The 14,074-nt window shown below is 38.3% G+C and overlaps 2 protein-coding genes across 2 annotated transcripts; both read right to left on the minus strand.

Moving 5' to 3' along the window:
* Nucleotides 1-721: 721 nt before the first annotated feature.
* Nucleotides 722-10,309, minus strand: LOC108972002. Its single transcript, XM_018938420.1, is given in 9 exon segments — nt 722-854; nt 1,228-1,996; nt 2,526-2,691; nt 2,757-2,944; nt 4,606-4,703; nt 7,973-8,705; nt 8,773-8,959; nt 9,814-9,998; nt 10,075-10,309. Coding segments are annotated over 9 exon segments (2,526 nt in total). The 5' UTR covers nt 10,142-10,309.
* A 758-nt stretch (nt 10,310-11,067) lies between these two features.
* LOC108972047 (eukaryotic translation initiation factor 3 subunit D-1) lies at nt 11,068-13,913 on the minus strand. The gene is made up of 5 exons (XM_018938488.1): nt 13,598-13,913; nt 12,919-13,066; nt 12,372-12,853; nt 12,011-12,303; nt 11,068-11,942 (listed from the first exon to the last, which is right to left on the minus strand). Exons 1-5 carry the CDS (start codon nt 13,794-13,796, stop codon nt 11,382-11,384), a joined length of 1,683 nt encoding a protein of 560 aa, XP_018794033.1. The 5' UTR covers nt 13,797-13,913; the 3' UTR covers nt 11,068-11,381.
* Between the last annotated feature and the right edge of the window lie 161 nt (nt 13,914-14,074).

Genomic DNA, 14,074 nt, shown 5'->3' on the forward strand with positions numbered 1-14,074 from the left:
GCATGCCGGGAGACGAACTCGAGCGTTTATATCAGTTATCAACGTCTAAAACAGTATCGGCAAGGGCAGAGGAGAGAAATAAGAGCACTAAAATGTGGCAGGAGCGGTGGAACTCCTCATCCAAAGGGCGCTGGACTCACCGACTTATACCGGACATCCACTCGTGGATAGACAGACGACATGGGGACCTAGACTTTTATCTGACCCAAATACTTAGTGGACATGGGTGCTTTAGAAGCTACCTTTTCGATTTTCAAATACAAGGGAAAACCAAAAAGCCACGCTCGGTGGTAGTTTTAAGGTCGATAATTTAACGAAACTCATGTGTCATCGACTGATAAATGGAAAGCTGTCAGCGAAGCGTAAGCATCCATAATAACAAAACTGAGACTTTTTGAGCAAATTAGGAGTTCGTCAGTCCGCGCAATAGAGGAGACTTAAATGTCCTGTCCCTCCCACGAAGTAGTACTTAGCCGGTGGTTCCGTGATTCCGTGGGAGAGTCTTGAGTTGGGAGTAGGTTAGGTTTAGCGGATTAAAGTTCCGCACTCCGGCTTTCGATGCTTCCCCCTACTATAAAAAAAAAAAAAACATTACATATATACACATGTATCCAGCGGAAGTGTGGGCTAACGCGCTAAAGCAAAAAATGCATGCGAAACCAGTTAGATCCTTATTTCGGTTAAGTCCATTTAGAGTGGCCAGCGCTTTCCGTACGGTGCCTCACGAAGCTGTTGGGATTTCAGGTATAATGCCATCTGAAATAATTGCTTCGGTACACAGACTGGCGTCATTGAGAACCTGCTGCGCATTCAAAACAGTATCGGATGATGCAATCAATGTTATATCGGAAAGACTTCACATGGACATAGCAGCAGAGATTTACCTCCGGCAATGCCATGAAAGATGGAACACATCAACAAAGGGAAGGTGGACCCATACTCTGATACCCAATATGGATCATGGTGATGTAAACTAAAACCTTTCGCAGTTTTTACTTGGCTACGTCTACTTCAAAAGCTATTTGTATAAATTCGAGCATTTTGAATCTCTTTCCTGCATGCACTGCGAAAATCGTTCATAAACGGAATGTGTCCGCTTCCAAAAGGAAATCAAAAAACTTTCTGACAAACTAGGAAACCTATACGCTGCAAATGGCATATCCATAAAAACACACATATCACATACATATAAAGATACACACATTACATACATACATACACACATACATGCTCCAAATTGTCTGCACATATAGCGCTAACAAGTGTTAATCCTCCAGGTTGTTCAAAATCCAGTCAACATAGTAGGTGACGCGCGTGTAAATGCCTGGCCAAGAGGCCATACCACAAGGCTGCATACCGAACGATACAATGCCCACCACAAAGTGTGGGGAATTCATCAGACGGCCACGCATCGTCAACGGCGCCCCGGAATCGCCCTGACATGTGTCCTGCATCGGCTGTCCGCCCGCACACARCTGCAGCGTCTTATTCACTGGGATTTGTATGGTTTGGAATCTTTGCGCACACGCGTCCGTATCCCAAATTAGCAGTGAGATGGTCCTTTTCACAGCACTGTAGGTGCTCACTTCTGTGCGGCCCCAACCAGCCACATCGGCATATTCATTTACAAATGTCATTTGCCGTAAATCGTTGGAAAGTGGCAGACAGATGGGTTTTATGGTCTCCGAATAGTTAACATTGGCCGCCATGCGTATTAGTGCGATGTCATATAATTCCGATTGTGAATGTGGTATGTACTTATCATGGACGATAATACGTTCGATCTTTACTTCCACATATGGAGGCGCACAGTTTCTATTGCCATCGGCAGTTTCATAACAATCTGGATCTGTTCTGGTATCCCACTCACCGAGGCGTACGCTGTCAAGCTTCCACGTGGTCGGTATGCTCGGATTCCTAAGACAGTGAGCAGCGCTGAGGACATAGCGTTGATTGATGAGCACGCCGGCACAGTTCAGTGCTGTGGCATTGTATGCTAAACGGATATACAAAGGTTAGAGTCACTTATGTTCATAAAATTATCTGGGAACCTGTTCTCTAGTTTACTTGGTCTACTTGGTCTAAACCTCATAGCCTTAATAAAAATTATTTTGGATCCTCTGATTGAGGTTTTCCTTGCACACCTAATGTATTGAATTTAGTCGCTTTGGTGGAGTTTATATCTCATTAACTACAAGTATGTTGACTCAAAATGACCGACTCGAAGCAAAATGTAGTAATGAAAGTTAGTGAGTCTTTGGCCCATAAATTAATAAAATACCAAATTCGTCTACAATACATTTACAGTTTCTTCAAATAATTAAAGTTGAATTTTTATGCAATAAGTTTTAATATAAAGTGTTGCAACACCTGAAAGTATTTCCTCGGCTTTCACCGCACCTCGAACTTAGCGCTTCCTCACTGCTTTCATTTTCTTTCTGATCTAAAGTTAGTAAATATTCGAAAAGACCTTCTTATCTCTTTTCTAACTATAAAAATGGGATATTCATATATATAGAACTTACGTCTCTGGTACTTTATCAGCGCTGACCAAGGAAACTCATCCACTTGGGATTCTACGCCGCCGAAAATTCGCATATTGAAAGTGATTCCGCAAGTGCCTGGTGTTGGCAACATTTTACCTGATTCCTTATCTTTGTTTTCAGCATTTGGATTATCTCGACAGCAGACCTAAACAGAAGTAAACGRGGCTTTAGCTTTTTTTTTTCAATTCACATCAGATAGGATCTACTTACGCGTGTCCTATCCGGTCCCGAAGTGGCATTAACGTCAGATCCGCAGAAACTATTACGCAAATGATTAAAGATATCATTGTCGTCATTGGCTTGGGCAAGTAGATTATATAGACTTGGGCAGTCCGACAATGGTACGCAATGACCTGAAAATCCGAAAGGTGTATTGCAAACGCCATAACTCACCAGCACTAAAAGAAGATACATAATTATATTAGCGGAAGAAAACTCTATTTTTTAATAATATCAACTCACAAACACCTACAATACGCAAAACTCAACTTCAACATTCATAAGGGAATTTTAAAATCAGCCGTATTTGAGTATATTGGGACTATGTCAAGAGACTATGTCGTTTTTTTTTTTTTGGGATCCATTATACGACAACCCGAAATGCAAAAAAACGAATGTAAATCCTGGCAAAGCCAAATCAACGAGGAAACGTTATCGGCAACAACTAATAACATTGAAGCGAACGATTTCCGAAAAACTCCCGGGACTTGCGAATAGAAAAAATCAAGGGTTTTATATTATAACAACGTTCGGTCTCTTGTTGCAAGACCGAGTAAAAACAATTTGGAAATCAGCAACTGGGAAGGTTTGCCTCATTCAGCCTAAAACCTCATCCCTTATGACTACCAATAGTTCCGGTCTATGCCAAAAGCATCCTCTTAAATATGGTTCATAACAGAACAGAGCCTCAAAAATTGGCTTGACTCCTCTTTTGAGCGGGCGCCAAGACGATGGAAATTGCCAGGGAAAATGTCATAGCCTCAAATGGGCAATATTTTTTCTTAAGAGGTCGAAACCAGCTCATCGTCGCCTTCTTCRGGCTCCGTCCATTGACACGCCAAAGTGTGTCTCGACAACTTTTTAGAAGTTGTTATCAAATTCAATAAATTTTGAGCTTACTTTTGCATATATTCAAKATATATCATGAAAAATTTTCATTTATTTTTAGGTCGACTAAAATAAGGTACATTTGTATATATGTAAGTATACTGGTTGAGACAACGAATAATTTAAGGACGGTTCATCTTAAATCTGTATATTTATTTTATTGATCAACTTTGTACAWCATTTGCTGGTCAATCACGTACATACGAATATTTATTATTCAGCAAAAAACAGAAACAAATTGTAAATACCCAGGCAACTTGTTCATGCAATGAGAAACATTCATTGTGGGAAAAAATAAAAACCCCATTGTAATAAWGGTTGGTGTTCAATGCGAAAATGTCTCAGAATGTTTTTTAAGTGAGGGTGTCATATAAAAAGGTGTTAAAATATTTTTCTGCTAAGTATAATGTTTTACCAATACACTTCATTCGATACACTTCGATATTTATACTTATGTACATACATACACATATAACCGCAATAATAATCTTTGTCTAACACTCCATATTTTGGTGTGATTTTCTTGAGGTTTACGTAGACCCCGGATATGCGATGAATAGSTCACAATATCTTTATATTAAAATCAAGTAATAACATGTATCCAAAAAGAGGGCTTATACTCGTACTGTCAACATTTTGAGAAAAGCAGAGGATTTGAATAAAAAAAAAAACATTCAAAAGTTAATTATTGGTTTCTTAAATTATCTGAATTCTTGTTTTGAAATGTATCATTAAGCGAAGAAATGTTGGAATCGCTAAAATTATACCCATTTATTTACAATTCAGATTTGGGTGAATATTTAATGCGTTTGAATAATTTAATGTGAACACTGTTTTATTATTGATAAGCACTTCAGATTCTGTAATCTCGAAAAATGTTGAAAAGCACGAACACACAATTACACACAGACCGGGAATCTCCATTGGCAATGTGGTTTGACTGGATACCTACCAGTGTTTACGGCCAGTATGTAGACAGCGACGAAGAGCCACAACAATAGTTCAATTGCCCTAAGCATCATTGTTACCGAGAATTCACAAATAATGTATTAATTCTATTTTTGTATATAAAGAAAAAATAGAAAAAGAAAATAAAAATATCGTTTCGGGAAAATCAAATCCGCATGTCGATGTGTCAATGCGTCAACTTAATAACATTCGTTAATTTTTACGACACTCTAGCTGATACTAATCAAGTATTCAGAGACTAATTATCAACACGCCCGAATTAGCCTAAAGCACTGCCGCCGTCTCCTAACCAGCAGCAACGCAGCTCMAGCTCGAACTAAACAATAATAATTACTGGCAGCTTCAAAAGCTCACACTCTGTATTTTTGCACATAATCTCTATAAATAAACRTATATATGTATGCACATAACCTATACATACGTACTATATACATACATATGTATGTATGTAAATGCTGAGTAAGCGATAGCTAGGAAGCTTAATCAGATACTTTTAACATTTGAAGGCCCTTTGCTGCTCCTTGAAGGAGTTTTATAGCAATATTCAGCTTATATCGGATATGCTCAGCCAGCACCTCGGCTATATACTCATATGTATATATATATATATATATGTATGTACTGTATTTAGTATATTGTATACATGTTGAGGTATAGTGATAATTTTAAATTAATTTTGGAAGTTACTTATGTGTTTGTTGAAATTTTATCAGCAAGGGATTTCCCTTTGAACCCATATTAAAGAGGAAGTTTTGAACAGAACGAGTATATGTGGATAAAGATTTGAGCAGAAATAACGGTTTGCTTGCACAATCATTTTGATAACGTGTTTTATTTTACTATTGATATATAGTACGTATATACATATGTGAATACGCGCCTAGGAGTCACACATTTGTATGTATATACTTAATGATTAGTATGCATTACTAWAAATAAATTGAGTTAGCTAGGATTTCTAGGAAATTCTTTATAGACTCTGAAATCAAATAAAATTCTAACTAAAATTTTAGTTATTGAATTAAGCGGGGTTAAATAAACAGGTATGTGGTATCATCACCACGCCAACCCTTGATAAGTCTACTGGCTGTGGAAAACATATATAAAATTGTATATGTTATTATAATTATACCCTGCACAGGGTATATTAAGTGCAGTGAACGATCGGAATCTAGTGCTGGTATAGAAAACTTTTGCATTTGACAAGATATATTCACGAAATTTGGTACAAATTATTTTGTAAGGCACCAATGTAATCTCCGAAGAAATTGTTTAGATCGGATTACTATAGCATATAGCTTTAATATAAACTGAACACATAGTTACTAATAGAAATGCACCTGTGAAGGGTATATTAGCTTCGGTGCAGCCGAAGTTAACGTTTTTTCTTGTTATTATTATTATTTAATGAAAAGGATAATATAATTACACCTTAACAGTACAAAAAGTGTCAGCTTTAGCGGCTAAGGAATTATTAGAGTTATATTTGCGATTTCCACATAGACCTCCACTTTGGAAAATATTATGGAAGAGAATTTCTTCTTCATAATKTATGCCGGGTTTTCCAATAGAGATGATATGACTTCTAAGTGTCGATTCGGTCATTTTTAATATGTCGTGATGCGTATTTTTTTTGTTTTGTTTTGTTTTTCATTGCATTCAGTGTGTAGGGCGGCTGGGGAAACGTTGGGATGTCGGCCTTGGTTAGATAGTTGTTCACAAAAATGGCGGTGTGTTGTCGTAGTGCAACTTGCAATTGGCTGCGATGTCTTGTCAGATCCGATTGACCCTTCATTTGAGTCTCTTGAGGACGTAAAACTTGCAGTTGACGGTTTGTCCAGCAAGAATAAATTTATGGTGGACTATGCCTTTGGTGTCAAAAAAGACAATTAATATCGTTTTCACTTTGGATTTGCTCATTCTTCCGGTCTTCATCAGCGACCCCTTACCCGCCATCCAAAACGACCTGGTGCCACCGAAACACACCACTTCTTTCTAAAGCAACATCTGCGTAAGCATGTTTGATCTTATCAAACATCTCCGTCGCAAATTTACCGAGTTTCACACAGAATTTAATGGCATACCTCTGTTTCCAGGTGCTCGCAGAGAACTTACCAGCCGCTTCATTTGCTACTAATGCCTTATACCGAATCCTGTTGGTGCGCGCATGCTCCGTCCTGTACAGTCGCGTCGGAAAAAAATCAGTCCTATCACTTTCCGGGGAAACCCTGTACATTTTCTTTGCATATAAGACACTCGAAGTAATGAAAATATTGCTGCCGTTCAAACAAATATTGCTGAAGACCTCAATTTGTCGATTCCAAGAAGTTCTCAAGAATTGTGGCTGCCTTAAATCACAACTTAGGAGAAAGGATTTGGCGTCACTCAAGAACTGTCGCCAGAAACGGAAATTGAAAATGATAATTATTAAAAAAACAAAAAAATCATCTTCTTAGAATAGGCTCACTTTCATCTGAGTGGTGCTGTAAATAAACAAAACTGTCGAATCTGGTGCGAAAAAAATCCACAAATTATTCGTGAACAACCATTACAATTCACCTAATTTGACAGTTTGGTGTGGTTTTTGATCAATTGGAATCATCGGTCCATACATTTTTCGAAACGAAGCGGGTGACACCGTTATGGCTAATAGAGATCGGTATATAGATCGATGATAACTTTTTATGGTTGCAATTGGAAGAAGTTGATCATGACAAGATCTGGTTCCAACAAGGCGGGGCTCCGCGCCACAAAGCACGGGCAACAACCGAATTAATGCGAGAAAAGTTTGTGTAGTTGTAGTACAACACCATTAGACTACTTCTTGTGGGGTTATTTGAAGTCATTGGTCTTTGGCAAACTTGCTTACAATTTTAGATGTTAATATTGAACACTGATATTCATGACATACGACTTGATTTAGTGGAAAAAATACTCGAAAATTCGGCTCATCAATGTTATCACTTTCCAAGTAAATTTTGTTATTGAAATTGCGGTAACAGTAACTGATTTCTGCCTATTTTTGTTCACATGAAGTTCGATATTTTGGTAGGCCTTTTGATCCCAATCCCAATAGGGGTTACCCGAGTTTTTTGCTTCAGATCATTGTAAAAAAAAAAAATAAAACTACTAGTTCATCACCACTTGTACTACATATTGAATGGAGGTCTATATTATTGTAATCCACGAGGCCTCCTTGCTGGTATGCGAAATAAAAGTCTTCATGAACTCCAAACTAATCACATATTTTATTTTAAACTTGAAGTAATAGCAATAAAATGTCTACACAAGGTAAAATAATATTTTTTTAATAATTAAAAATATACAATTTATTTATTTGTTGTTAGGGCTCGATGGCACCTTTTATCCATTCCACGTAGTTACCCACACGCGCATAAACACCTGGCCAACCGTTATAACCACATGGTTTTGGACCAAAGGAAATAACGCCTGCCACAAAGTAAATAAAGCGATTATTTATTAACTCGGGCATCATCAATGGTCCACCAGAATCGCCCCGACACGAATCGATTCCACTCACGCCACCGGCGCACAATTGGTGCGTGCCATTGATTAAGCGATTCGACGACCTATAAATGATTTTACACTTATCCGTCTCCCAGATCCCCACACTAATAGCCAACTTGACTGGCGATGAGGCGGCTTTGGGTTTATTTGTGGCTCCCCAGCCAGCCACTTCCATTGTGCTGTTCACGAACATGCTGTTACACAACTCGGTAGACGCCGGTAAACAGATCGGACGTATGAAATCGGTATATGTCACACTTTGCTCCAGACGCAGTAAAGCTATGTCGTAGTACTGCTCATTTGAGCTGCTTATATAGTTGGGATGTGCTATTGCCTTTTCTATGCCCAACTCAGTGAATGGCGGTGCGCAAGACTTCTTGCCGTTAATGTCCACCTCACAATCGGGATTGGTCCTGATGTCCCATTCACCCAATCGAACACTATGCAAGACTGGTTCGTTGTTCGAATTGCTACGACTTATGCAATGCGCGGCCGTGAGCACATAACGGGAATTGATCAAACTGCCACCGCAAAGAAAGTCAAGTTCATTATTACCTGTTGTTAGAGACAACATAGGTTAGATTAAGTATTATGAAGTCGGTTAGTATTTAATACCACATACGTGTTCTATATCGAAGTAARGCCATCCATGGATAATCTAAAATACGTGTCTTATTACCGCCATATATAAAGTCTGTAATCGAACTTCCGCATTCACCAGCAAAGGGTAAAACATTTCCAGGGCTCTCTTGCGTCTCGGTCCTTACATGTGGAGTTGGCTCTTTCAAGTGTTTATCTGGACAACAAACCTGCGTCAAAGATAAAGTTCAGGGCGTCTAATATATTTGAAATTAATTCATTTGAAAAAAATTTAAATTCGTGTAGCTATTGCAATAGTAATTTTAGTCGTTGCCGTGTGTAGAGAGACATAATCTTTTCATCACGTAGAAACAGTTGTATCCCATAAATGGACTCTTCACAAAAACACTTCAGTAGCGCCCAATCCCAASCAATTACACAGGAAGGGTTGGAGTTTTCAAGAGATAAAAAATAAACCCGTTTACCAATAARAAGGGGATATTGACACACGTTCATTTGCCCACTCGTATGATCATTTGTCAAAGGTTACAAATTTCGGGATCCGGTTCCGGCTTCCACAAGGTTTTCTCATTCGGAGTTCACCGCTTAATGCTATCGGACAAATGGAGGGAAGAATGATTGGATAGGTTGGATTTTAAAGATGGAAATACGATCGGATATTTGACGTTGCCTATCTAGGGGTCACCGCTATCAGAACAAAAACGGAAGTGGTATAGACCAGATTGTTGTTCTTTTTCGAGTAGCGGTTATCTGTCTCCCTGTTTGGGAGAAAACTCAGTTAACTGTCAGGAAAGTCATTTAACGGTAGCACCAGCTGTTATTGGTATATCGACAATAAATCATGTTTTGTTGTCTGAATTCAGTGGTCGTCATCAGCGCCAATTAAGACAGGTCCACGAAAGTCGATTTTAGGTAGGGATTTGCCATACGAGAGGGTGTGCACTTTATGTAAAGATCCTATTTCGGATGAAACCAACCAAGGTGCCTACAAAGCAGCAACCTGAGGGTTGCTCTAAGTATTCGGAAGCTCACTCAGCGCTAGCTCAATTCCAATGTTACTCACCACAATTCTGTGCGAATTATCTTTGAAAGTGTTGTCATAGCCACATTGACTTTTTCGCAGTTTTTCCTCATTTTCGGCATTCAATGACCCGGAAATGATGTCGACAATAAATTGACACTCGATTAACTGCACACAGGTACCGTTGCCATTGAATGGTGAGACGCAGCGACCATAAGTAATCGCGGCTGTTGAAATACAAAATCGAATGGTCAATAACGAAAATATAAGCCGACAGCAGCGCCTAATTTGTGATAGACTTACAAATGTTGGACACAGTGTATAAAAACATAAGCAATGCAATCACAAATGCGCTGGTCAAATGCAACATTTTGCTAATTATTTAAACACCAATAACAGCTGCAATCAATTTAAATATTAAACGAGTTCTTTAACTGCCGCCAGTTGAGAACTTAAACACGTCTACGTCCAGTACCGATCACAGGCATTACTAAACTCTATCAATGACTTGAACGTAGCTGAGCTTGGAAAACAAGAAATAACCCAATAGCGCCTCTCTTTCGCTATCAACACGCGCTGATTTATTGATTTTGTCGAACCTCTCGTTGTATGCACCGTATGCTGTCTTGATGACGATAAGAAGCCGACTATAAGAGCAGTGTTCTCCGAGTTATCTAATGCCTCTTGACTAAGGTTTAYACTCACGGCGCTGAACTCTTCTAACTGCATCGTTAATCGATAGGGGAGGTGTTCAGAAATTATGGCAAAAATTATTTCCATTTAATTATGTCGTTTGAGTAGAGAGAATTCACCCGCAGCACCCAGTTTAACTCATGGAAGGAATAAGAAGGTTTCTAGTCTCTGGTCGACAAGCTCTTAGACTCAATACCTGTGCTTGACTTATTTATATATATTCATGCTGATGTTAATGAGTATTTTAAACGCCGGGTGCTACACTCGCGCGTTTTTTTTTATTTTTATTTTGACTGCTGAGCTAAGCATTAATCAGTCATCATTTCCATTACTTCGGAGAGAAATATGCATATATTACTAGCAAAATTGAAAAAAAAAAAAATGTGGCAGCTAAGGCGAAAGAATTCTGCCGCTACAACAACAACAAAAGTATTTTGCCACTGATTGCATTATTAGTGATGCATATATAGTATTTCGCCACTTCCTCGTTATTGCTTCGAATTCGAATTCTATGAGGCTTATTTTGTGCTTGAAATTAAAAATAAAACTTTTTTTTTTTTTGATGCCCACCTTTGGTGTTGTTCATTGGTTTTATTCCAAATATTTAATAGTACTAAGGATAGGCCGTTATTTTTATTATATTGTGGAATAATCATTATAGTTGTTTAGGATACTTTTAATGTATTTTGAATCTGTGCTGCTTGGGTTATCGATTATACAAATATTTACGAGTTGTCTGTCGTTAGTCACTACAAATAACTATGATTAACAATTCAATTTAAATATTTTTTTACGTAAAAAAAAATGTTGGTTTTGCAATCTAGGTGCTGGCTTTTCGCTTATCAAAAAATAAACAATCGAATTGCAGTTTCCAATTTCATACACATAAAATTAATTTACTTTCGCTGGTTTTAAATTTAAATTCGCTTGTTGTTGCCGTATGTGTAAACTGGTTGGAAAGCTTCACCATCATCTCCCTCGCCATCATCAGAATCTTCGCTATCGAAGGTGTTGTCTGGAATATCGTACAAACGGATCATGGGCTTGTTGGGATCCTTCATGATCAGATATTTGCCATCCTTCTGTTTCATTACAATATCGATAATGCACCGTAGAACACCCCAAGCATTATCCATGCTCAAATTAATTTGCGTGGCAAATTCATGTGGTTTAAATTGTTGGGTTCCCAATATGACATGTCGTGAGGGATCGCGTGGATTACTACGGGAAACATAACCTAGCTTCAATTGATCGGAACCGGCAAGCACAGCTTGTACAGTCCATTTGGCTAGTTTGCAGGCATTATTACGCAATTCGTTTGCCAACACAGCGCCGCGTTGGGTATCCAATTTCTGACGCCATTCAACTCCGTTCGCCAATTTTGAGTCCCATTCGTTTAATGCTTTGATCGATAAGAATTGAGGTTCTCCATTTGGTGATTGCAATACACCATCGTGCTCACAACGAGCAACTAAAACCTAAAGTGATTTAAGTAAATAATTAATTATGCGTTTTAAACGTAATATTATATATTTTCTATACTTACAATGTCACTGCCCAAGTTCCACTTCTTATAGCGGTAGCCAACACTGGCAACTTCAACATCTTCATCCTCAGTTATAAACGGATTGGCTTCTTGGAACTTATACTTAGGTTCCTTGTCGCCGGTTTTCAACACTTGTTGACTGAAGTTGTGGTTAATGAATGTTGCTTCGATTGCCAAATTTCGTGGTGAATTTGGAGAGCTATCGTCATCAGTTGGTGGTTCAACAGATGTTTCATTGACAGTCAACAAATCAAACTCAGTGTTGTCTCGCTTATCCATGAAGATTTTATCACCTAAAATTATAGAGAACATGGCAAAAAATMAGTACATATAAAGTAGAAATGCTGAAAATAAAACTCACCAAACTTCTCAATAACAATATCCCAAGAGTAATTTGATCGTGTGGAACACATAATGGTGGCCAAAATAGCATCGGTAGCAAAAACATTGCCCACAGTTTTGGAAAGTCGGCGAATAACGGGGTCATCGGTAGTTGTGACAGTATGAACAATGCGATCAATTTTCTGCAGCGGCTTCTCATTCTTCACATTGATGCGATCATAAGTTTTGTCATAGTATTCAAGAGTACCACACGTTATTATGTCCTCACCCTCCTTGATATTTGGCAGCGAAAGTTTCGTCAGACGTGGGAAGTCCATTTCTTCAATTGAGGTCCAGTCTGAACGGACAGCAACAGATGATTCACGAATCTTAGGTGGCACACCACGCGATCCGAATTTTTTACCCATACCACGGCGAGGATCACGGGCTTTGACATTTTTGCCACCCAAAGTAGTCATACCAGAATTCAATCCRCCACGTTGATTGCGACCACGGGCGGACCTGTAGCGTGTAACCAACCATTCGTTACAAACATACTTTATTATTAAAAAAATGTGGAAACATACCTGTTGTTGCGCATGTTCGAACGGAAGCGTCCACGTTGATGAGGTGGCTTCTGTACGCGAGCCGTATCGACGAGATGGAAAGTAGTCTCATCTTCCTCATGATAATAAGCATATTGATTGCCAGTRCCGAATGACGAGGCATACTTATCTGTAAGAGTTAATCAAAATAAAAAATTTAGTATAAAAATGGTTTTTCAYTGGTTGTGATTTGCAATAATTTGCAATATGAGCTCAGTAAAAAAAATACGGATATTTTAAAGTTTTACAAAAATGTTAACAAAAATTTGACGAAGTTACCGCAAGTATGTCTCATATCGTAGAGCAATACGACTGTATAAGTAARACCATTTTAATATAATACTATTTTCAATTTATTTTCTTTTAATTCCTACCTAACAAAATTTCGAAATATTGTACAAACGAAATTGTTGCTCGTCTCGGTATATTTTGTTATAAATGAAATGTAAACAAAACAATAACAATTTTTTTCTTTTTGCTATTTTACAGAATTGCAATCAAAATACCTGCAAATTTGACATTTCTCTTTCAAGGGAAATTTCATGCTTGCAAAGGTGAATATGGCTGCCACGATTCACCAGCCAGACAACCACATAACCTCACACTTTAACGAACCAATCCCTGTCCCACAATTTATACAACACTTTAATACAAAACTTACTTTGGTATTTCTTGTCGTTATTAGAGCTGCTGGTCCAGTCACAAATCTTCCCTAAGCGATCGCTTTTGCTGAACGGTTGGTAWGGCATATCGCGAAAAGTCTCCGGCAATTCACATGGACCCCAGCCATTTTCATTAAATTGCACAGTTGGCTTTTCGAAGTGCGGAAACTGTTGACTAGTATTTATAGTCTCGCCCATTGTTGCTGTTTTCACTTAATTTCACGAAATAAAYCAACTATTTCTATTAATTTTAGCACTTTTTCTTGCTACACCGTTCAGTTAATGACAAACGAAATGAAAGAAAGAAAAGAGCACGTCAATACGCCGAACAGAAAACCTACCAAACAGAGCTACCATATCACCTGCCTATAAAGAAAATTTTATTAGGGTGGCCAGTCGGTAACAATTTTAGATGTGAACGCTAGGGAAGTGGTTATCAAAAAAGTTTTGTCCTATCACGATAACACAAATATTTA

Source organism: Bactrocera latifrons, unplaced genomic scaffold (genome assembly GCF_001853355.1).
Source record: "Bactrocera latifrons isolate USDA-ARS-PBARC rearing strain unplaced genomic scaffold, ASM185335v1 scaffold_11, whole genome shotgun sequence".
Classification (NCBI taxonomy): Eukaryota; Metazoa; Arthropoda; class Insecta; order Diptera; family Tephritidae; genus Bactrocera; species Bactrocera latifrons.